The sequence below is a fragment of the Carcharodon carcharias genome, assembly GCF_017639515.1.
Source record: "Carcharodon carcharias isolate sCarCar2 chromosome 36 unlocalized genomic scaffold, sCarCar2.pri SUPER_36_unloc_1, whole genome shotgun sequence".
Classification (NCBI taxonomy): domain Eukaryota; kingdom Metazoa; phylum Chordata; class Chondrichthyes; order Lamniformes; family Lamnidae; genus Carcharodon; species Carcharodon carcharias.
In genome coordinates this window covers 2,059,284-2,084,135 of record NW_024470726.1, presented here as the reverse complement: position 1 = coordinate 2,084,135, position 24,852 = coordinate 2,059,284, and the positions used below count along the sequence as shown (strand labels likewise).

Below are 24,852 nucleotides of genomic sequence, written 5' to 3'. Positions count from 1 at the left end.
TGGCAGGATCCTAAACAGGTGCCACCAAAAAGCAAAAAGGAGATTAAGACTGAAGCATTCAAAGAAAAGGAAATAAAATGGGGGGGCAGAGAGTGAAATTGTTGAACACAATGTTGAGCACAAAAGTGCCAGTTTGAAAGATGAGACGCTGTTCCTCGAACTTACATTGAGCTTCGTTGGAACACTGCAGGAGGCCAAGGACAGAGGCCAGAGTGAGAGCAAACTGTGGTTGTTGGGTTAAGAGATCTTGTGATGCACAGCTCTAAGTAAATCTCAAGGTGTGTAAAGATTGGCTCCAGCTCCATCCTTCACCGTCTAGCTTTCTAGGGTTGAGCACAAAGCACCTTGCAGTTTGCCACTGAATTCAGACCTCGCCCTGTGCCTCCGGAACAGTATGAGCCCTGTGGCCTTGAAAGGGACAGAGCTTCACCTGAGTAAAACAATACATTGTGCAACGGGTGATCATAAAACTCTTGGCCTGACAAAACAACCTGGACCCTATATTGTGAGCAATGCCACGGGAGCTCTGTTAGTCTCCGTATTATTGAAGGAAAGCTTCAGCCTACAATATTCTTTCTGCTGTTTTAGCTCCTGTGGTGGTAAGAGGTGTGCACGCAGCTTGGATTTTAATTTGAACACAATAAATATACTCTGTGATGTGTGGCTGTGTTTATTAATCATTTTCCTTTCCTATTCCCCCCCCCCCCCCACAACCATCACCTTCTACCTTGACAGTTCCTGAAAGCAATATGAATAATGGTGTTCCCATCCCAATGGATTGCCCGAAATGCAACATACACTTCAACATCATGGAGTCCTTAAAGGTTCACATGGCAGTAAGTAACTCCTGAAGCCGCCCCAACTCTAATCAAAGGAGAAAGGCCTCAGTTATTTTCTCTATTCGGTTATTGGAATGTGCAAGGCTGGCATTTGTTGCCCATCCCTAATTGCCCCTTGAGAAGGTGGTGGTGAGCCATCTTCTTGAGCCGCTGCAGTCCCTGTGTTGTAGGTACACCCACCGTGATGTTAGGGAGGGAGTTCCAGGATTTTGACCCAGCGACAGTGAAGGTACGACTGATATAGTTCTAAGTCAGGGTGGCGAGTGACTTGGAGGGGAACTTCCAGGTGCAGATGTTCCTGGGCATCTCTTCTAGGTGGTAGAGGTCACGGGTTTGGGAGATGCTGTTGAAGGAGGCTTGGCGTGTTGCAGTGCACCTTGTCTGTGGTGCCATACAGAATTTCAGTTTCTCCTCTCTCCCACAGGTTTAGTAGGCTGGGTAACCTATTCTCTATCCAAATAAAAGATTTTGAGCTGCCTTGCCAGAATTTTAAGGGGAGACCAACACTGTTTTGTTTGAAAGCTGTTGGGAGTAACACATGTTTTCCTTTCTCCAGTACTGCTGCCCCCAACTGCTGAATCCTCCGACGCCCTCCAAGACCCCTCAGCAGCAACCCCACCCAGCCCCGGCCCCACCCCCACCTCCTCCCCCACCTCCACCCCCACCCCCAACCCCACCCATAGTACAGCAGCAACCTTCAGTCAAACTAGCTGAACCCTCCCAAGGCAAGCTCATCATGCTGGTGGACGATTTCTACTACGGGCGGGACGAGGGCAGCACCTACCAGATGCTTCAGGAGATGAAGACCAGCACAACCTTCAGGTGCCTCAGCTGCTTGAAGCGACTGAAGAACAACATCAGGTACTCTCTCTCTCTCTCACTCACTCACTCGCTCCACGCACACGCACTCTCTCTCTCTCTGACACTCACACACACACACTCACACACACCACACACACACACATACTCTCACTCTCTCTCTTTCTCACACTCACTCACTTACTCCACACACACACATTCTCTCTGACTCTCTCTCTCTCTCACTCACACTCACTCACACACACCACACAGACACATACTCACACTCTCACTCACTCACTCACTCCACACATACACACACTCACTCACACACCACACACACACACATACTCACTCACTCTCTCTTCTTTCTTTCTCTCTCTCTCTGACTCTCACTCGGGGTTCGCCTAACCTATGTTGCTGCCGTTTCTGTTTATGATCAGCCTTAAGGTCATGTTTTTAAGAAGTGTGCTGCGATTGCTGATGGGCTCGGTTTCACAGAAATAGCACAGAAGGAGGCCACTCAGCCTGTCATGTCTATGCTTGCTCTCCGATTCGCCTAGTGCCCAAACCCCCCCCCCCCCCCGTGCCTTGCCCGTTGACAAGCTTTTACGCTACAGTGTACAGGCTGAGGTTCAGAGCTCAGCTGGAGTTGTCAATCAGCCATCAGCATTGCTTGCTCATCTTGACGTGAGGGCGCTCCGGGTAGTGAAGGAAGGCCGTTGTCACGATTCCCAGCAGCGGCAGCAGGTAGCTGCCTAAGTGCCCAGCTCAGTGCAGCAGGATAATGCTTTGGGGAAAGTTGAGATGCAAGTTGAAGATGTCGGCGGGTTGGGGCGTTAGGCAGGTGCTCTGCGAAGAATGCTGCCTTGCTGACGAGGAGGAGCCAAAAGATTTGTTTAGAAGAAAACATCATTATTGAACTTCTGCTTGCTGCTTCTTCAGATAGTGACCTAGACTTGTCTAGGACTGGAGACTGGATAAACAACCCAGAGTCTCCATCTGAGACACCAAGGCAGTGAAAGGATTTGGAGGGCCAAGCGGAGAAATCCTGATTTTGGTGATTTCGCGAGGTTAGTTTAGAAAAGCCCGTGGATTGGACTGGATGAGGAGGACTGAGGGAGATGGGAGGCTGAGCAAGGGACCCTTACCTGTACCTGGGACGACCACCCTCCCTCCTAAGCCTCCAGTGACCCTGCTGCCCATGGACTGATAATAAGTTGACGCTATCTTGGGGGTTTCAAAGCTTCTGGGTTACAGGGGAAAGGTTAGACCGGTAGGTAGCCGAGCTTTGAGGCTCTGAGACTGAGGCGGTGTGTTTGCTGCATCGTTTTAGTTTTTGCTGTGATGATATCGTTTGACCTTTTATTTTTTTCCTTTTTTTTTAATGTATAAAAAAACACATTGTCTAAAAGATGACCTTGCATTGCTTCAGGTTCATGAACCACATGAAGCACCATCTCGAACTGGAGCAGCAGAATGAGGACACCATCGAGAACCACACTACTTGCCAGCACTGCTTCCGCCAGTATGCCACTCCGTTCCAGCTCCAGTGCCACATTGAAAATGTGCACAGCCCCTATGAAACCACCAGTAAGTGCCATTTTTTTAAAAAAACACTCCTTTCCCTTAGCCCTGGTTTGCGATGTAACCTCGGATAGGCTGAATTTGATAGAGCAGAGAGGACCCAGGTGTGAGGCAAAAGCGTGTAAGTCACGGCTCAGGAGCGCACTCCATCCACTGAGGCAGAATGTCAGGGGTTCAAGTCCCCACTCCATATTGAGCATAACGAAATCAAAGCCGATGCTCCAGTGTCGCACTGCCGGAGGGTCAGTGCTGAGGGAGTGCCGCGCTGCCGGAGGGTCAGTGCTGAGGGATTGCCGCGCTGTCGGAGGGTCAGTGCTGAGGGAGTGCCGCGCTATCGGAGGGTCAATGCTGAGGGAGTGCCGCGCTGCTGGAGGGTCAGTGCTGAGGGAGCGCTGCACTGCCGGAGGGTCAGTGCTGAGGGAGTGCCGCACTGTCGGAGGGTCAGTACTGAGGGAGCGCCGCACTGTTGGAGGGTCAGTACTGAGGGAGTGCCGCACTGTTGGAGGGTCAGTGCTGAGGGAGTGCCGCGCTGCCGGAGTGTCAGTTCCGAGGGAGCGCCGCGCTGCCGGAGTGTCAGTTCCGAGGGAGCGCCGCGCTGCAGGAGGGTCAGTGCTGAGGGAGCGCCGCGCTACCGGAGGGTCAGTGATGAGGGAGTGCCACACTGCCAGAGGGTCAGTACTGAGGGAATGCTGCACTGTCAGAGGGTCAGTATCGAGGGAGCGCTGCAATGTCTGAGGTGCTGTGTTTTGGATGAGATGTTAAACCCAGGCCCCGGTCTCCCTTCTCGGGTCTATGTAAAAGATTTCTCAACCGCAGGTTTGAAGAAGAGGGGCCCAGGGAATGGGTTTAGTCCTCCCCGGTGTCCTGGGGCCAATGTTTATCCATTAACCAACAGGACTAAAAAAGATTATCTGGCCATTGTCGCATTGCTGTTTGTGGGAGCTTGCTGTGTGCAATTTAGCTGCTGTGTTTCCTACAACAGTACAATGACTGCACCTCATAAAGTGCTTCATTGACTGTGAAGTGCTTCAGGTCATCTCGAGATGGTGGATGGCGCATTAAGAAGTGCAAGTCCCTGTTTTTTAAAAAAATTTGTTCCCCAAGCTTTTGTTTTCTTTGGTCAGGATGTGGGCGTCGCTGGCTCGGTCAGTATTTACTGCCCATTTACGTCTCATACGGGAGACAGCACCTCAGGCAGCGCAACACGGTGTCAGCATTGGTTTTTGTGCCCAATCTGGAGCGGAACTTTAACATTATTTCCCCTTGAGAAGGTCGTGGATGAGCTGCCTTCATGAACCGCTGCAGTCCCTGTGGTATAGGTACACCCACAGTGCTGTTGGGTTATTTTGACCCAGCGACTGTGAGGGAACGGCGATATAAGTCCAAGACGGGATGGTGTGTGGCTCGGAGGGGGAACTTGCAGGTGGTGGTGTTCCCATGTTTCTGCTACCCTTGTCCTTCTCTGGTGCATTCGAAGGAGGCTCAGCTTAGAGCCTAGAAGGTACGTGGGGTGTAACATTATAAACCTTTCTCAAGTCTGTCATTATCTTCTTCACTCTGATTGCAGCAAAGTGTAAGATCTGTGAGCTGGCATTTGAAACGGAACAGCTTTTCCTGCAGCATATGAAGGACACACACAAGCCAGGAGAAATGCCATACGTCTGTCAGGTAAAGCTCCTTCCTCTCTTCTTCATCCTTGCGCTGTGTGGAGAATCTAGAACTCGGGGATTGAGAGAGGAGCGTCACGGCCTCAGCATAAGGGAGTTGACCATTTTGGACGAGGAGAAATTTCTTCACTCAGAGGGTGGTCATCTTTGAACTTCTCTACCCCGGAGAGCTGTGGATGCTCAGTCATTGAGTAGATTCAAGACGAAGATCATGAGATTTTTGAAGTCGTAAGGGAATTGAGCGTTATGGAGAACGGACAGGAGAGTGGAGCTGATTTATAAGATCAGCCGTTCTCAACAATGCTTCAGCATCATTCCTGTACGCATGGCTGAGTTGGCAACACCCTCCCAGAATCTGAAGATTTCTGGTTGAAGCCCCGCTCCAGTACTTGAGCCCCATAGACTGACATTCCAGCGTCCTACCATCAGGAGTGCTGCAGTGTTGGAGATGCTGCATTAAACAACGACTGTGCCTGTTTGTTCCCAGATTCTAGTAGCCATTGAAGATCCTATCCCCAATTGAAAAGGGCGGGAAATCTTCCATGTTCTAGCATAGGTTTCTCCCTCTGCCCGTTCGGCAAAGACGACTGCCTGGCACAAAATAGCTGCTGCGTCTGCCTACACTTCAAAGTAATTCATTCTGGCAAAACACTTTGTACATCTCGAAGACACATGATAGAGTGTTGCACAAATATTCCTTTTGTCACTCCCTCTTCTGTGCTGAAGACCTCGATTTGTTGTGGGACCTGGGTCCCCAGGTTAAACCAACGTGACGGATGGTACATCCAGTGTGAGGAGAGGAGGTGCCTGCAGCAGAGTAGAAGCTTACGAAAATGTGCTTGGGTGGATGCCTGAGTGTGAGTTTGTGTTAGCTATGCGGACTTGATTATCTTGTCGAGCCTGCTCCACTATTCAACAAGATCACGGCTGATCTTCTAGAATCAGCTGCACTCTCCTGCCCATTCCCCATATTGCTCAATCCCCTTGAGAGTTCAAAAATCGGCCAATCTCCGTCTTGAGTCTACTTAACGTCTGAGCATCCACAGCCCCTCTGGGGTAGAGAATTCCAAAGATTCATCACCCTCTGAGTGAAGAAATTCCTCCTCGTCTCGGTCCGGAAAGGCCGACCTTCGCGTGAGGCCCAGTTAACAATCTTAGGCTCCGTTCTACAGTTCAGAGCTGGGCCCACACATGCCCGAATTTCACCACCTACCTTGGCGAGACAGTGAACTGAGGAGGCCATTCAACCCATCAAGCCTGTTTCACCTCCTTTCAGTGAGATCATGGTGGATCTATGACCTAACTCTGAATACTGTTGGTTATGAGGAGAGGTGTTACCACTATTATCATATTGCCTCCATTAAATCTCCTCTTAATCTTCTCTGCTCTAAGGAGAACAATCCCAGCTTTTTTACATAATAAAGCCCCTCATCCCTGTTACTTTTTTTAATATTCTTTCATGGGATGTGGGCATGATTGGCTAGCCCAGCATTTATTGCCCATCCCTAATTGCCCCTTGGGAAAGTGGTGGTGAGCTGCCTTCTTGAACCGCTGCAGTCCCTGTGGTGTGGGTACACCCATCACGCTGTTAGGGAGGGAGTTCCAGGATTTTGACCCAGCGACAGTGAAGGAACGGCCGATATATTTCCAAGTCAGGGTGGTGAGTGGCTTGGTGGGGAACACCCTCTCCAAAGCTTTGACAAAGTATAGGCCTGGAATTGATCACACATTTCAGCCTCCATCTTAATCATGAATTATAAAGGGTTTAGCATAACTTCCTTGCTTTTGTCGTCCAAGACCTGTTTATAAAACCGAGAGTTAAGTGCAGTAAATTTGTATTCAGGGCCCAGCTGAGCCATTGTGGGAAACTCAACAAGATGCCTATTGCAACATGGGTGTTGGGCGATGCCTTGTGTAGTCAAATAGCACACATAAGCAATAGTCTATTGGAGAAGGTGCCAGTTGCCACTGGATGCCAACAGGGGTCTACCCCAGAGAGAGCAGTTGAGATTCCAGTAGAAAAGGAAAGAGAAGTTTGTTGCGGATTGTGGGCAGGTTGGATGTTCCCTGTAGACACCTGAGGTGCGGTTGGTTTAATCTGAAAGGTGTATTGTTTTATTTCTGCAGGTGTGTGAGTATCGCTCGTCTGTGTATTTAGAAGTGGATAACCACTTTCGAATGATTCACGAGGACACTAAAAATCTGCTGTGCCCATACTGTTTCAAGGTGCTCAAGAACAGTAGTGCCTACCAGCAACACTACATGAAGCATCAGGTGAGTGCCTCTCAAACGTCGGGTGCTGTAAATACACGGTCAGGTCAGCGCGAGGCCGGAATTCAGATTGAAGCTTCTCCCTCTCCGTGTGCAGATCAGGGGCTTCCAAATTCGGTTCCTGGGCAGAGTTAGAGCCGTCTTGCATTTGAATCATGGGCGGTGTGGTGTGGCAAGGTGCTAGCACTGCTGGGACAACACTACCATGGCATCTTCAAGAGGGAAGTGATGAGAACGTTGAGCTTGGTAGACCCCAGTGTCCAGCACTGCCTACTCCCAGTCAACCTGAGCGGCAGAGAGGCACGGGTCTTATGCACTTTGTTTTCTTCCCCCTCTCGCCCTGTCATCCAGTCAGGTTTTCTTTCTGGCTTTCCCTTCATCATCTTGTCTTTGTTTCAGAAGAAGAGTGTCTACCCCTGTAACAAGTGCAGACTCCAGTTCATCAGTGCCAAGGAGAAAATGGAACACAAGGTTGAGCACCACAAGACGTTTAAGAAACCGAAGCAGCTAGAAGGACTGCAGCCTGGTACCAAGGTCAAGAACATAGCTGCGATCTCCACACCCCACCCCAAAAACCCATCATTTTCTATCTGCTGGCCCTCAATGGCCTTTTGAAGCAGAGGTTGTCAGAACTGTTGACATGCAAAGCAGGAGGGTTAGAGGCTGGCCATGGGCTGACTGGGCCCAGGGATAATTCGAGCCCTACTACTTTTAAGTTCTTGCGTGCACATTTATAATGGAAACCACCCATGTAAATGTATCACACTGTAGTTACACCTCCTGCCATTTGGGGGCAGCATAGTCAACAGTTGATAGTTCATGGTAGTGTCAACACCACTGGCATGAGCTTCCCTGAAGGGTTAGAAAATGATTGGTTGGGGTTCTCTGTCTTGTCTGTTCTTGTGCCTTCTTCCCCTCTCTCCTGCTTCCTGTTTCCCTTCACTTCTCTCCCGTCCCCTCTCCCCCTATCTCCCGCCCCCACCCTATCTTCCCCCTCCCCTGTCTCTCCCCCCTCCTCCCCATCTCCCCCCTTCCCAAGCTGCCTGATCAGAATATAAGAAGTGTGAGCTTGGATAGTATCATAAGGTTCTTCAATTTGGGATGGGTTATGAAGCCACATCAGTCAGCACACTTTTCAGTCAGGAATACCGAAAAAGTTTTTAGCGGAGGGGACCCGTAGCTGATTTCTTTGTCACAACCCTCCCCCCCTCCACCACCAATACCTCACCTCAACTTTGATTCTTTTTCCTAGCAAGGAGACTTTGGGCAAAATAGTATTACAACCATGGCAACTTGCCAGACACCTTCGACAGCCCCTTCCAAGCCCGCGACCTCTACCATCTAGAAGGACAAGGGGCAGCAGACACATGGGGAACACCACCACCTGGAAGTTCCCCTCCGAGCCGCTCACCATCCTGACTTGGAAATATATCAGCCGTTCCTTCACTGTCGCTGGGTCAAAATCCTGGAGCTCCCTCCCTAACACCACAGGGACCGCAGCGGCTCAAAAAGGCAGCTCACCCGCTGCCTTCTCAAGGGGCAATTAGGGATGGGCAACAAATGCTGGGCGAGCCGGCAGTGTTCTCAACCTGTGAAAGAATTTTTAAAAAATCACAGACCCAGGATTGAGCCTTAGCATCTATTGAAATCTTTAGATGGTAAGAAAGGAGGCCATTCTGTCCATTGTGCCTGTGCTGACTCTTTGAAAGAGCTGTCTAATTAGTCACTCTACCCCCCCCACCACCACCATCCCCCCACCATCTTTCCCTGTGTTTCTGTTTCAAGTTTTCTACAAGGCTCAGGACTAACCTGGGCAGCACATCTTCTACTCAGTGAGACATTAAAAGAGCTGGATCATGTTTTCCGGTCACAGGTCACCTGATCTTTTTCCCCACTTCTTATTTCAGGTGACGATAAGGACCTCAATGGGGCAGGCACGTGCTGCTGGAGGACCCGTTCAGGAGATCCCCACCAGAAAGGTCTACCCCCCGGTCTTGCCTGCCAAGGTGCAGGAGGCACCAGCCTGTTCGACCGTTCACAAAGTCGCTCCGGTCCCCAAACCCGTCCCCAAAGCAGAGAAGAGGAAGGCAGTGGAGAGGATGAGCCCCCTGTTGATGGACATGCAGGAGATTAGGTGGGTGGCCGTCTGACGTTAACTCAGACATCCTGGAGCTCCCTACACAAGGTGCGAGAGCCACAAGGGACGCGAGTCTGTTTACCTTTGGGTGTTTTTTTTTTTGAATCCCTGGCTTTGAGCACAGCTCTGAAGGAGCGAAAGCTGCCTTCTGGCGTGCATGGCCCTTGCTCATTTCTGAATGAGTGAGTGCCTTGGAGGCCCTTCGGTTGCATGCACACAACGTGGAAAAACTCACCCCTCTCTCTTCTAACCCCCTTTGCCGTACAGCAAAGGCCACAAGACGAGCTTGTCGGAAGTAGACTCCCCTCTCTGGCTTGGAGTCCACCCGCAGTGGGTCAGTCAGTCAGTCAGTCGCTCGCTCGCTCTCCCTCCCGCCTCGGAGTCAGAAGGCCGAGGGTTCGCTCCAGAGACCCATAATCCGGGCCGATGCTCCCAGTGCAAGTACTGATGGAGCGCTGCGCTGTCGGAGGTGCTGTCTTTCACGCGAAACGTTGATTCGAGGCCCCGTCTGCCTCTTGTAAAAGACCTCACGGCCACTATTTTGAAGCAGAGCAGTGAGGAGTTCTCTCCAGTGGTCCTGGGGCCAGTACTTATCCGCCAGTCGACATCAAAACGACAAACAAAACGGACGATCTGTGTCATTTTCACATTGATGTTTGTGGGCGAATTCGCCGCCGCGTTTCCCCATGGTGACCACCGTGACGACACGTCAAAAATAAAGTACTTCATTGGCTGTGGAGCGCTTTGGGACGTCCTGAAGCTGTGAAAGGCGCTAGTGGAATGCAAGTTGTTTTTTTTTAAGAAGTTCGAAAGCCCTTGGGGGTTTACCCATCGGGGGAGGTGGGCTTGGTTTTGCTGTTGCGGGCTGATTCACTCAACTCTGCTTTTTTTTTGTCTGCTGTCGTGCGGGAAGTGATTTCACTGTGAAGCACCCACCCGCTTGCTGCCTTGCGGGGCTGAAATTTTCCTTTCTTCTCTTCTTCAACCTGACAGGAAGCTGTACGGTAACCAGGTGTGCTTGGAGTGTAACATTGACATCACTAACGTCAGCAGCATCAGCAACCACTTCCCCACTTACGTGCACTGCTCCCGCTGTCGGTACAGCACAAGCTGCAGCCGGGCATACGCTGATCACATGATCAGGTAGGACACCCCACCGTCCCCCGTCTCACCCCCCCCAACCCCGCCGCCCGACCCCCACCACCTTCTCCGCGACGAGCGAGGCTGCAACTGGAAGCTTGCACCCCTTGAAGTTGCAAGGTCGTTCCTGTGATGAAGAGGGATTTGTCTTATGAGGAAAGGTTGAGCAGGTTGGGTCTGTGCTCATTAGAGTTTAGAAGAATGGGAGGCGATCTTATTGAAACATATAAGATTCTGGGGGCGGTGGGGGGTGGGGAGGGGGGTGGTCTTGACAGGGTGGGTGCTAAGAGGATGTTTTCCCCCTTATGGGGGCATCTAGAACTAGGTGGGGTTTCAGAATGAGGGGCCTCCCAATTAAGATGGATTTGAGGAGAAATTCCTTCTCTCGGAGGGTCGTTAGCCTGTGGAATTCTCTACCGCAGAGAGCAGTGGAGGCTGGGTCATTGAATACATTCGAAGCTGAGTTCAACAGATTTTCGAACGACAAGGGAGTCGAGAGTTATGGAGGTGGTTGGGGGGAGTTGCAGGAAAGTGGAGTTAAGGATACAAGCAGATCAGCCATTCTTGAAAGGTGGAACAGGAATTTTTACGGGAAACTAGATAAACACATGAGGGAGAAAGGGACAGAAGGATATGTTGATGGGGGGGTGGGGGCGGTGGAGATGAGGAGGGTGTAAGAGGAGGCTCGTGAGGAGCAGAAACACCTGTACAGAGCAGAGGGGCCAAATGGCCTATTTCTGTGCTTGATTACAGTTTATCCTTTTGCACAATATCTAACTGATAATGTTTAAAAACCACGCGTCAGCTGTGTGATCCTTCTGTACCCAGCAATTGGCATGGTAAATTCCTGTGTCAACATTTACAGTGGAAGCTATGTAAACATGTCACGCCGTTGATTTCCCCCTGCTTCGCCCCCGCCTCCCCCAGCAGGGGCAGTTCCTCAGCCCCTGCTACAGTTAAAATCTCCCTGCTATTTGGAGCCTTTGCTTGCTAATTTCATTCAACACGATTAACACTCTGAAATCTCTGAAAGGTCCACCTTGACCACAGCAACACACAGGCTGAATTGGCTCCCATTATAAAACACCCCTCGCTATCTTAATTTCCCCCCCCCCACCCCCATTGTCAACATTAAATTAAAGCTAAAATGTTTACATCTCTTCTGCTAGAAGGCTACATTTTATTCAGATCGATGCATTAAGCTTCGTGAACAATAAAACACATTGTCTTTTGTTTTAATATCTTTTGTCTAATTGACTCAGTTGCTACGTTCCCCAAGTTTCGTGTCAAATGTGAAATTACGCCGACATACTTGAGAACCGGGGGGGGGGGGGGGGACATTAACTATCTTCCCAGCGCTCCCGCCGGTGGCACGTTTTAATATTTCTCAGCTGATGGTGGTCAGAGACAATGTTCATTAGTCCAGCTGTTCTTTATTCTGCAGTTACCACACTCAACGCGGGAAACCAAAATACTTGATGTTTGGAAAAGTGAAGAAAAGGTAATTAGTTTCAGCTTTGGCTTTGAGAGTCAAGACCCACGTTTGGTTTTTTTTTTGTGTGTGTGTGAGAAAGACGGTTTGAGGAACAATTTTTTTTCGCCCCCGTCCCACACTGCGCTACGCTGAGAAAGGAGTTACTGTAAAAAAAAAAATTGTCTCGGTCCGACAGTCTACGTGTGATTAGCAGCATTAAAAGCACTGGACGCGCTGCGGGCGTCTGGACGGGGGGGGGGGAAATTGGCTTGTGATATCCCGATGCCAGCAGATGCCACCAGTGTCCTGTTACCGAGGCCATCTGTTCCTCGAGCTGGAGGTGGTAAAATGGCCCGCGGTCGCCACGCCCGGTTGCTGTCCAGTAAACCTTGCTGGAAATGCTAGTGTGTGAGTGCACTTGTGAGGAGAGAGTGGACTCTGTTGACCGGCACCCCTCCCCCCCTCCCCAATCCACCCCACTGTCACGCTGTCTGGATATTAATAATAGTCGCATGGGTGAAGTTATATTAGACACCACGAGGCGCTGTTTCTCACCATTTTCATTCATTCAAGGGACGTGGGTACCGCTGGCTGAGCCCAGCATTTAATGCCTATCCCTAATTGCCCCTTGAGAAGGTGGTGGTGAGCTGCCTTCTTGAACAGCTGCAGTCCAACCTGTTCCTGTGGGGAAGCTGATGACGGTTATGGGTGTAAACCACCATTCCTGGTGTACCACCGGTTGCTGTTCCCTTATGTTGCACTGTGCTGCCAAACTCGGTGTTCAATGGAGAGGTACTACCCGATGCTCTTGTTTCTGAACCCTCAACAATCTGTGGACTCGCGCCAACAGTTCGCTTTATGTACAGTATGGGTGATGCAGTAGAGGGCAGATGGTAAGGAAGAACTTGCATTCCTCTAGCGCCTTTCACAGCCTTAGGACATCCCAAAGTGCTTCACAGCCATGTAATTATTTTCGAAGTGTGATCACTGTTGTAATGTAGGAAATGTGGGAGCCAATTTTCATACAGCAAGCTCCCACAAAGAGCAATGTGATAATGACCCAGATCATCTGTTCTTAGGGATATGTTTGTGGGATAGATATTGGTCCCGGAACACTGAGGAGAACTCCTCCCACCACTGCTCTTTTTCCAGTAGTGGCAATGGGACCTTTTACATCCATTTGAGAGGGCAGACAGGACCTCATGTTAATGTTTAATCTGAAAGATGACACCTTTGACAGTGCAATGCTCCCTCAGTACTGACCCTCCGACAGTGCAGCACTACCTCAATGCTGACCCTCCGACAGTGCAGCACTCCCTCAGTGCTGACCCTCCGACAGTGCGGCGCTCCCTCAGTGCTGACCCTCCGACAGTGCAGCACTCCCTCAGTGCTGACCCTCCGACAGTGCGGCCCTCCCTCAGTGCTGACCCTCCGACATTGTGGCCCTCCCTCAGTGCTGACCCTCCGACATTGTGGCACTCCCTCAGTGCTGACCCTCCGACAGTGCGGCGCTCCCTCATTGCTGACCCTCCGACAGTGCGGCGCTCCCTCAGTACTGACCCTCCGACAGTGCGGCACTCCCTCAGTGCTGACCCTCCGACAGTGCGGCACTCCCTCAGTACTGACCCTCGGACAGCGCGGCGCTCCCTCAGTACTAACCCTCCGACAATGCGGCACTCCCTCAGCACTGGTACTGCGAATGCTGGCCTGGATTATGGGTTCAAGTCTCTGGAGTGGGGACTTGAACACACAACCTTCTGACTCGGTGTGAGGGAGCTGCCCACTGAGACATGGTCAATAACTCAAGCTGTACTCTTGTGGTTTAATTTGCTCTTTGATGAACGATATAATTTATGGAGAGTGACATCCCTCGGCATCGGGACTAACCTCTGTTTCTTGACAGTGCCATTCTACTCGTTTGCACATCCTGCACATTTGCTGTCGAGACGGGTGATGGAGATGAGATGGCCCAGCACCTGGATCAAAACCCAGGACATGGACCCTGTTGTTTTGTGACGTTTTCAGGTAAGCAGCACAGCTCCTCCAGCGAGATCCGGGCCAGACTTTTCTGTCATCATAACTACCTGCCTAAATAAGCTGTTCACCTGTAGCACAGCCTCTCAGGAACTTTGGGGCACCTAGGAATGTACAGAAGTTACATTTATCCTAGTTCCCTTGATTACAAATATGCAAAAACAAAGGTTTGTTCTCGAGATGTTTAAAAAAAATAGTTAACACTTCACTCACGGAAGGTCCACCTGAAATGATAATTGCACTGACCTACCACTCCTCTGTTTCTCTCATTGTCTCTCTCACACTCTCCCTCTCTCTCTGCTTTCTCTCTCTCTCTGCTTTCTCTCCCTCTCTCTGCTTTCTCTCCCTCTCTCTGCTTTCTCTCCCTCTCTCTCGCTCCACCTGCCCCCCTCACGAGCTCTCTCTCTCACTCTCCCTTGCTCTGCCTGCCCCCCTCGTGCACTCTCTTTCACGCGCTCTCTCTCACTGCCTGCCCTCACTCTCTCACGCGCTCTCTCTCTCTTTCACATTCCCTGGCTCCCTGTAGCGAGCAGCTGTTGAGCAGTTAGAGATCAGCTTTTCAGTCCTAGTGTTTGCCTGTTGCAGCCTCTGGAGTGTTCCTGGGCCTGTGACTCCCTTTGGTTGCTGAGTCCGGGGAGAGATAAAATTTCTAGAGCTTCAGGTTTGAGGTTAATCATGTCCACCAACTGTGAACCCATTATTTGTTTCAAGTGCATCTCACGCAGCTATGTTAAGAGACCTTAGAAAGAGCCCTTGACCAGAGACACCATAAGACATAGGAGCAGAAATTAGGTCATAAGGCCCATCGAGTCTGCTCTGCCATTCAATCATGGCTGATAAGTTTCTCAACCCCATTGTCCCTCCTTCTCCCCGTAACCTTTGATCCCCTTACCAATCAAGAACCTATCTATCTCAGTCTTAAATACGCTCAGTGACCTGGCCTCCACAGCCTTCTGTGGCAATGAATTCCATAGATTCACCACTCTCTGGCTAAAGAAGTTTCTCCTCATCTCTGTTCTAAAAGGTCTTCCCTTTACTCTGAGGCTGTGCCCTCGGGTCCTAGTCTCTCCTACTAATGGAAACATCTTCCCCACGTCCATTCTATCCAGGCCTTTCAGTATTCTGTAAGTTTCAATCAGATCCCCCCTCATCCTTCTAAACTCCCTTGAGTATAGACCCAGAGTCTTCAAACATTCCTCAAATGTTAAGCCTTTCATTCCTGGGATCGTTCTCGTGAACCTCCTCTGGACCCTCTCCAGGGCCAGCACATCCTTCCTGAGATAAGGGGCCCAAAATTGCTCACAATATTCTAAATGTGGTCTGACCAGAGCCTTATAAAGCCTCAACAGCACAACCCTGCTTTTATATTGTAGTCCTCTCGAAATAAATACCAACATTGCATTTGCCTTCCTAACTACCGACTCAACCTGCAAGTTAACCTTAAGAGAATTTTGGACTGGGGCTCCCAAGTCTCTTTGCACACCAGATTTCTGAATTCTCTCCCCATTTAGAAAATAGTCTATGCCTCTATTCTTCCTACCAAAGTGCATGACCTCACACTTCCCCATGTTGTATTCCATCTGCCACTTCTTTGCCCATTCTCCTAACCTGTCCTAATCCTTCTGCAGCCTCCCCAATACTACCTGTCCCTCCACCTATCTTTGTATCATCTGCAAACTTAGCCAGGATGCCCTCAGTTTCTTCATCTAGATCATTAATGTACAAAGTGAAAAGTTGTGGTCCCAACACTGACCCCTGCGGAACTCCACTAGTCACCGGCTGCCATCCTGTGAAGGACCCCCTTATCCCCACTCTATGCCTCCTGCCAGACAGCCAATCTTCTATCCATGCTAGTACCTTGCCTCTAACACCATGGGCTCTTATCTTACTGAGCAGCCTCCTTTGCGGCACCTTGTCAAAGGCCTTCTGGAAGTCCAAGTAGATAACATCCTTTGGCTCTCCTTTGTCTAACCTACTCGTTACCTCCTCAAAGAATTCTAACAGATTTGTCAGGCATGACCTCCCCTTGATGAAACCATGCTGACTTTGCCCAATTTTACCATGCACTTCCAAGTATTTTGAAATCTCATCCTTGATAATGGACTCAAATCTTACCAACGACCAAGGTCAGGCTAATCGGCCTGTAATTTCCCGTCTTTTGCCTCACTCCCTTCTTAAACAGGGGGGTTACATTAGCGATTTTCCAGTCCTCTGGGATCCTCCCTGACTCCAGTGATTCCTGAAAGATCACCACTAATGCCTGCACTATCTCTTCAGCTATCTCCTTCAGAACTCTTATCCATCTGGTCCAGGTGATTTATCCACCTTCAGACTTTTCAGTTTTCCTAGCACCTTCTCCTTGGTAATGGCCACCATACTCACCTCTGCCCCCCGACTCTCTTGAACTTTGGGGATGTCACTCGTGTCTTCCACTGTGAAGACTGATGCAAAGTACCTATTCAGTTCCTCCGCCATTTCTTTGTTCCCCATTACTACTTCTCCAGCGTCATTTTCCAGCCGCCCAGTGTCCACTTTTGCCTCTCTCTTACCCTTTATATATCTTAAAAAAAACTCTTACAATCTTCTTTTATATTACTGGCTAGTTTACCCTCATATTTAATCTTCTCCTTCCTTATTTCTTTTTTAGTAGTCCTCTGTTGGTCTTTGTAGGCTTTCAAATCCCCTAGTTTCCCACTGCTCTTCGTCGCATTGTATGCTTTCTCTTTAGCTTTTATGCTGTCCCTGACTTCCCTTGTCAGCCATGGTTGCCTCGTCCTCCCTTTAGCATGCTTCTTCTTCCTAGGGATGAATTTTTGCTGTGTCTCCCAAATTACTCCCAGAAACTCCTGCCATTGCTGTTCCACTGTATTTCCTGCTAGGCTCATCTCCCAGTCTGTTCTGGCCAGCTTCTCCCTCACGCCTCTGTAGTTACCTTTATTCAACTGTAATACCGTTACATCTGATTCCAGCTTTTTCCTCTCAAATTGCAGGGTAAATTCTATCACATTATGGTCACTTCCTCCTAAGGGTTCCTTCACCTTAAGCTCCCTTATCAAATCTGCCTCATTACCACATCACTAAATCTAGAATTGCCTGTTCCCTATTGGGCTCCACCACAAGCTGCTCCAAAAAGCCATCTCGTAGACATTCCACAAATTCCTTTTCTTGTGGTCTTCTTATGGTCTAAGTGCACGTCAAACAGCTGTGTTAAGAGACCTTAGAGACAGCCCTTGCCCGGAGACACACCATTCAAATGAGAACTATAAGCATGCAAGAGACTCTGAGTGCCCTGGGTTTTGGTGGGGCAGCATGGAGTCAGTCCAAGGCTTTACTGAGAGATTCCTCATGTTTCCAGAACGTCAGTACAATGGAGATGAGAGGAAACGAATTTCACAGCTTTTGGAATGCAGTTAATTCTGCCGCAGCCATGAATTTGGTTATACCCTGCACCTCAGAGACTCGAATAAGAACATAATTCAAGAGGGCATTAGATGATTATTTGAATAGAAACAACGCACGGGGAAAAGGCAGGGCAGCGGCCCTAGATCATAATGCTCATTTGGAGAGCCAGTGCAGACACGATGGGCTGAATGGCCTCCCTCTGTGCCATTAAAACTCTGCGGTAAGAAAAAGGAGCAAGTGTTAGGCCATTTAACTTTTGAGCCTGCTCTGCCAGCAAACTCTGCTTCAGAGGCCGTGGCTTAAAAGGTTCCTATTGCCTGGGTGCAGAGGGATAGCAGCTCGAGTTATTGTCTGTAACTATGAGTGGGTATACAAAGGTGCTTACTACTTTCTGAACCTCCAAGCACAGCCTGTGATACTCACTCAGTGATGCCCCCGATCAGGTTAAACATCAGCTGCAGCCTTGTCCGATCGGCTGCGGTTTGTAACTGGCGCCAGCGCTGCTTTTTTTTCTTCTTACGTTTTCACGTCCCTCCCTTTTGCTTTTTGTCTCCTCCGTCTATGCAGTGGGGGACCGTAAGGGGAAAGCAGCCAAAGTGGTGGAGGAACCGACGCCAGTCTCCGAGCCGAGGCTTGCAACCCCCGATTTTGAAATCGAAGAGGAGGAGAGTGGCGGTGTGCAGCATTCCAGCGCGGAAAAGGGGAGGAAAGATGAAAGTCCGGGTGAGGAAAGGGTTAAAAATATTTGCCAGCACAGCTGTCAGTCGGGTGGGGCCCAGGTCGGGTACCTAACCGCCCGTCTGCCATCAGCACTGTTGAATGCATCCTCTGTGTTTGCATGTGATATCCTCGCAAACATCTAGGGCATTTTGTTTACAAGCCCAGTTCTCTCGGGGTCAGGCCAAGGGCAAGTTGTCAATCAAAGAGGGAGGTGGAGGCAGGAGTCCATTTGTCCCCGCACTATCTGATTACAAAGGAACAGCAAGGAGCACTGAACACAGAACGAGAAGCCAATACCCCAGATTCTGGTATCGACTGCGACCTAGAATGGTGGGGCTTGTCTTACGAGGACAGGTTGGGCCTGTATCCGTTGGAGATTGAGAGGTGATCTTATTGAAACGTGTCAGACCCTGAGGGGCTTTGACAGGGCAGATGCTGAAAGAATGTTTCATCTTGTGGGAGAGACTAGAACTCGGGGGCACGGTTTAAAAATAAGGAGTCTCCCACTTAATATGGAGATGAGGAGGAATTTTTTCCTCTGAGGGTTGAGAGTCTGTGGAACTCTTACCCAGAGAACGTTGGAGGCTGGGCCGTTGAATATTTTTAAAGCAGAAGTAGATAGATTCTTGACTAACAAGGAAGTCAAATGTTATGGGGGGGGGTGGGGGGGTAGGTGGAATGTGGAGTTGAAGCTACACTCAGATCAGCCATGTTCTTATTTAATGGGGGAGTAGGCTCAAGGGGCCGATAGGCCTGCTCCTGCCTCTAATTCGTATGTTCCCCAAGAGTCAAGTACAGTGAGAGATCAAAGTTGAGAATGGACCTCCAATGGTGGCCAAGGAAGAGTGAGTGGGGACAAAATCGGTTCCATCTCCACCGACGTGACCTTGGCTTTTTGTAAAGCTGTCCCCCTCGGCCTACAGTTAGTAACATTAGTTGCCTGGTTTCACACAGCGCGCCCATCTGACTGATACCCAACTGCGGGTGAGCCAAACCGATGTGCGTCGCTGTAGTGAGGGAATTATTGTGGTCTCGGGGGTGGGGTGGTAGTAGGTCACTGCCAGGGAATTGAGGATGCTTTCACTGCTCATTATCCTCATGGGCCTCGCGCAGGAACCCAGGCTGCTGGAGTATCAAGTGGCAGCTGACAGTGTTTGAAAAACATTTTTGGTTACTACTGCTTTGTCATGGCGGTAAGTTTGAGCGGCTTCAAGACCCCTCCACTTTGCAGTTAATGCTCAGGCAGAATAAGGAGGAGAGCTGAGCTATGAATGTCCCTGTGCCTTTACACCGGTTTATGCTGGTTAATGCTTGTTAATTAACGTTAAGGTCTCTTAATGTCATCATTAAGGTTAGGAAAAACATGGGTATTAGTTGTCTTTGAGCACGTATAAGTAGGAGACAGCTGGGACACTGGGTGGTGTGGAAGGAGAGCTGTGAGACTGAACAAGTCAATAAACTCTCTCAATAAAGAAAAGCTCAGTGTATTGGTTTCGGCTTCACCAGCTGGCTTGGATACTATTAACATATGACTGATTACTTCAGACGTGCACCTTGGCATGCATCCTCAATGGCACCGATCAGCGTGAGAGGGAAACTTAGCTTTAAAGAGGCGCTACCTTAAGAAACGTGTAAAGTTTTGCCATTTAAGAAAAACATACTCCCTTTATGAGGCTAAGAGTTTAAAAAATGCAACAGAATGGCAAGCATGCATGGAAAAGTGACACACAATCTTGTGCTTTGTATGATCCAGCAGAAGGTATGATCAGTGTTGTAGCCTTCCTGATGCTTAATATGGGGCCATCAGTGATTATAAAACAGTGGTACCCAACAACCGAACTATTTGCCTTCTGAATTCTGGAAGGGAAGTTCCAGTAACCCAGCTAGGTTGTATAATAAGTAGGATGGCCTCCATGCATCTACAGGAACAGGAGTTGGGCTTTGGGATAATTGGGATAAGATGACAGGGTTTCCACTAAAAAAACGAACACCTACCAATTCACAGGCTTATTTTTTTTTTTTGCAATAGGCCTGAGAGAGTAGTCCATGAGGCAATGTCCACCAATAGTAAAAAAAAAAACGAGGGTTTAAAGGTGTCAGATATCAGCCAGAGCTCCACGGCAGCCATTGCTGCTTTGGAGCTTGCGACCCCGAAATCTCGTCTTGTGACCCCGCTGGGGGTCACGACCCACAGTTTGGGGAGTTATGAATTCGAGCAAGAAAGCAGCCTGACAACTAATCATGTAACTTTTAATGGTCTAGAAGGGTCCCTTCTCTGCTGTCATTTCTCTGATGGTCACTGAGTGGATGTAAAATGTGTTTCAAGCCTATGCAGAACCCATTTGATTTCTGAATATGCCTCTCCCCTTCTGTAGGTCCACCTGTCAGCGAAGTTCAGAACTCCACCACCACGTAAGTACACGCTGGATTGAAATGGAATTTACTCGCTTTTCGTGGGAGGGTGGGCATGTGGGGACGGAGAGTCCCTGAGCTTGCTGAAAACTGGGTTAAACAGGATTGGGGAGGAGCTGTCATAGGGTCTGCGATCAGTGTCGCATGTCCCCAGGCTAGAAGAAGGTTTTGGGGGGGTGAATCGAGCACCCTTCCCTGATCCCTTGTTCAGTCACAGCTGATGGAAAAGTGGACGTGCAGCCTCAGCGGACCGCTGCTGCAATGCCCTACACATGGTGCGAGAGTCCCCTTCCCCTCCACGTGTGGACACTGCCACTCTAGTACCAGAGAAAGTCTGGCGTTGATGGCAGCGTATCCTTGCCTGGTTTGCCTCATTCGGAGAGGATTGGGAGAGAGGGGGTGAGATTCTGGTCAAGGTTACTTCATTGGGTGAGAAGTGGGTGGCAGGTAAAATGAGTCACCATATCCCCAGCTACAGACACAATGTTGGTCGCAGATTCTGCTCAAAATTGGGAACTGTCATTTAGCAAGCTGTCGGGTGCCCTGTATTTGTTCCTTCCCCCAACTGAAATGTCGCACAGAAGGGAGACTAAGAAATGTTGAATCTCTTCTGGTTCTTTCCTTCTTGTAGGACTCAGCAAGTTAAAACTGTAAGACTGAGCACTGTCTGCTCCACCAACTACATCAACGCAAAGATCTGTTCCCGACCACCCGTCGCCACATCACCTCCGCTTCCGACGGCTGCCAGTAATGGTAAAGAGGCTCCGAGTCCAATCTATGTGGAAGAAGATAAAAGCAGTTCAAGTCCCATATACATCGCAGAGGATAAAAACAATTCAAGTCCAGAATATGTGGCAGAGCAGAAGAACAATTCGAGTCCCATATACATCGCAGAGGATAAGAACAATTCAAGCCCGGTGTACGTCGAAGAGGACAAGAGGAGTTTGAGTCCACGGGCCATTGAAGAGGACAAGAGGAGCTCGAGTCCAGGGCGCGTTGAAGAGGACAAGAGGAGTTTGAGTCCAGAGGACATTGAAAAGGATAAGGGGAGTTTGAGTCCAGAAGTCGTTGAAAATGATAAGAGGAGTTTGAGTGCAGAGGACATTGAAAATGAGGATAAATGCGATTCGAGTTCAGTGTGCATTGCAGAGAACGAGTTGTCTAAGGGAGAAGACGATGCTGAGAGTCAGCAAGTAGATTTGCCCTCAACAAGGAAATCGTTGTCGAAACATGAATTCAGGGTGGTGCTACATGCCTTGTGCTGCGGCATGCAGGCTGCTACTGAAAGGTACGGCGCATCCCGGAGCCAGGTGGAGCAGTTACTGAACGAGTGCGCGCAGCAGCTTGACCTCCTGAGCGTTGACGGCGAGACCGGAGCCTCTCTCCTCCTCTCCCCTGAGGCCGAGGAGCAGCTGGTGGAGTGGGTGCTGGTGCAGAGGGAGGGGCAGCTCCCTCTCACTGAGGAAACCTTCCTGCAGAGGCTCTCTGAGCTGCTGGGCTCCCCGGGCTCAGGCTCAGGCCCAGGCAGCGGCGACGACGACGACTCCTGCCTCTGGGCGGTGGGCTTCCTGCTGCGGCACAACCTCATCGCCTACGCCAAGATCACCGTGGCCCGCAAGCTGCCGAGGGAGATGGAGGAGAACATCCAGAGCTTTGTCGAGTTTGCCCAGCAGCAGATCACTGGACGGGACTTCCCGCACCGCATGATTGGCAACATGGATGAGATCCCGATTTTCCTGGACCCGGAGGCCCTGCGCCGGCCCGAGGGCACCCCAGGCAGCTTCGGGGTGACCGGGACCGGGCAGCCGCAGTTTGTGATCATCTTCACCATTCTGGCTGACGGCAACCTGCTGCCCACCATGATCTTCTCCAGGGGGGGTCTGCCGCCTTGGCTGAAAGTGCCACGGGGCATCCTGCTGGAGGTGAAGGAGGCGGGGCACAGTGAGGCCGAGGTGTTGGAACTGTGGCTCGCCAAGGTGTGGCGCCGGCACATGGCCGCACACTACAGCCGGAGCATGCTGGTGCTGGACAGCTCCCGCCGGCACCTGTCGGACGACTTCATCGACGACCTGAGCCGCTGCAACTCGCTGCCGCTCGTCATCCCCAGGGGCTGCACCTCGCGCGTCCAGCCCCTCGACATGTGCATCAGCCAGACCTTCCGGAACTTCCTGCAGAAGCGCTGGGCCGAGTACTCCCGGGAGGCCCGGTGCTACCGCGACGTGTATGGCGACGTGCTGCAGTCCCTCCTCAACTGGGTGGCCGAAGTGGCCGAGTTCGTCGGCGCCAACACAGACGTGGTGCAGCAGTCCTTCCTGTTGGCCAGCGTGCTGCCAGGCCCCGGCGGCCAGCCCGCCTCGGTGCAGCAGAAGGTGGAGGCCCAGGAGGAGCTGGTCAGCTTCCTGCAGGAGCAGCTGGACCTGAGCGGGAAGCTGGACGAGTGCGGCGGCGAGGCCCCTCCTGCGGTGGCCTTCGACCCCAAGCTGCTGACCAGGCTCTTTGAGGCGGACAGTGACGCAGAGTCCTTCTACGGATTCCCCGAGGGCGACCTGTAAATAACTTACTGGCGCCGACTGTTATCCTTTCTCCAGGAGGGGTTCGGGAGGGGGGGTTAGATTGCCAGTCGCGCTAAGGGTAAGCCGTGTGCGTGTGCGCGCGCGAGCGAGGGAGAAAGGTATTTTTTAAGCCTGCCTTTTACACAAACCACAGCGGCCGATCGGCTCCCCGCAGGCGAGAATGATGCCACTGCCGGCCTGGACTACAGGTTTCCCGTTCTTCTCTCTGGGTGGCACACCAGTGCCGAGAGGAGGGAGACAAAGCATTTCACTCCCAGACCGATTCCGCCATTGTGATACAAGATGGCTGTCTGGTGCTTGTACGAGAAATGAAAATGTGCGTTTTTCTATAAAACCGTGGACGCTGGCAGATGAAAACTTGGCGTTCTCTGTGCGATATTCCCGTCTCCGATTTTGCAAAGCGGGGCCTGTGATTTTAAACAGATACCCGTGACTGAGGAATGTCATCCGATGACGTTAAGCATTCGCCCTTTCTAGGTTACCTGTTTTGTTTCCTCCCCCCCCCCCCCCCCCCCCGCCCCTTCCCCCGCCCCTTTCAGTGTAGAAGGTTGCCCCTCAACTCCATTTTATACCCGGGTGTCTTTCGATTGGTGATGCAGGCGAACGGCCACTCAGCCCAAGCTGATCTTTGCCCCCACGTGGAGCTCGCGCCTCTCCTTCATCGCCCCCTACGCGCCCCCACCCCTGTAACAAAGCGTCTGATCTGTGCTCAGAACTCCTCCGCGGCAGGCGCTTGAAGTCGGAAGCCAGGGGCGGATTGTGCATTCCCTGTGGGCGCCCCACTCCCATCATCCAGAACGCAGCACCTACTGGGGCTAGGGCCCCGCGGGTTAGGTAAAGCTTGCTTGCTACTGGGGTGGGGGGGCGGGGTGCTTGTTGGTGTGTCCCTTTATCGAATGACAGTGAGATCTGGCTTGTCTGTGCTGCCCCTTCCCCCAACTAGGTTGATTAACCACCGACTACGCACTGTCGGGGCTCCTGCACAAATCATCACTTGACGAGGTCCCAGGAGGGGCTGAAAGCTGGTGAGGAAGGAGATGGTGCTGATGTTGCTGGGTGCAAGGCGTATTTTACCGTGTGTCACTACCAGCGTCGACCCTGAGGGCACTCCACTAGGCTAACGCTGATGTCCACGCCTAATGGAGTCTCGTTGACAGTGAGAAATGTGCCCCTGATTTTTTTTTTAAGCCTTGTTTCTGGACTCCCCCACCCTGGCTTTTGTTGTGCCTCCTGCCAGTTCAAACTCACCCAAATCTTTATTCCACAGGGTGAATGGAAATCGGGAATGGTCGTAACATTGTCTTTTGGGTGTTTTTTTTTAAAAAAGGAAATTCCAGGGTACTTTCTTCTCCCCACAGCCCCCAATCCTGTATAATAATCTCCCTTCCTCTGTCCCACAGCTGCCGATTAATTCACTGGCTCCCAGTGACCTTTCTGTACTCAGTGAGCTGTTGGACCGCAGAAGGCAGCAAACTGAATACACTCGTGGCCCCTAATGCTAACCTGCCTGCGAGCACCTAACTGGATCTTTCTGGACAGTATCTCTCACTTGCTAGTCAGTGTTTCCATGAGCCACGCAAGGCCCCATAATTAGTATTGTTAGCTGCTAACATGCATTTCTGGTTTTTTTTAAAAAAAAAGGCACTGTTTTCATTAGTTTCACTGCCGATGGCACAGTCGTCATTTGAACGCACAGAGGTGACCCTGATTCCCTGTGCATCTGGGTTTGAATCAAATTCTGACTGATCAGATTAAAATCTTTCCTAGTCAGCATGGCCGCAGACACCATTGGGACGGG

At 50.7% G+C, this 24,852-nt stretch overlaps 1 protein-coding gene across 6 annotated transcripts in view; it reads left to right on the top strand.

The window, feature by feature from the left end:
* The window catches only part of pogzb (pogo transposable element derived with ZNF domain b), a 75,818-nt gene extending 52,259 nt beyond the window's left edge, over window positions 1-23,559 (top strand). For 5 of the 6 annotated variants that reach the window (XM_041181600.1, XM_041181602.1, XM_041181599.1 and 2 more), the window contains 13 exons: window positions 736-836; window positions 1,396-1,700; window positions 3,073-3,230; window positions 4,792-4,892; window positions 7,019-7,165; window positions 7,562-7,696; window positions 9,070-9,296; window positions 10,293-10,442; window positions 11,884-11,940; window positions 13,817-13,938; window positions 17,917-18,072; window positions 20,445-20,481; window positions 21,113-23,559. In XM_041181600.1, the coding sequence (XP_041037534.1) occupies window positions 736-836; window positions 1,396-1,700; window positions 3,073-3,230; window positions 4,792-4,892; window positions 7,019-7,165; window positions 7,562-7,696; window positions 9,070-9,296; window positions 10,293-10,442; window positions 11,884-11,940; window positions 13,817-13,938; window positions 17,917-18,072; window positions 20,445-20,481; window positions 21,113-23,033 (3,617 nt within the window). In that variant the 3' untranslated portion in view covers window positions 23,034-23,559. The remainder of the gene's footprint in view (window positions 1-735; window positions 837-1,395; window positions 1,701-3,072; window positions 3,231-4,791; window positions 4,893-7,018; window positions 7,166-7,561; window positions 7,697-9,069; window positions 9,297-10,292; window positions 10,443-11,883; window positions 11,941-13,816; window positions 13,939-17,916; window positions 18,073-20,444; window positions 20,482-21,112) is intronic. The other variant, XM_041181603.1, reaches the window with a different exon arrangement.
* The last annotated feature ends 1,293 nt before the right edge of the window (window positions 23,560-24,852 follow it).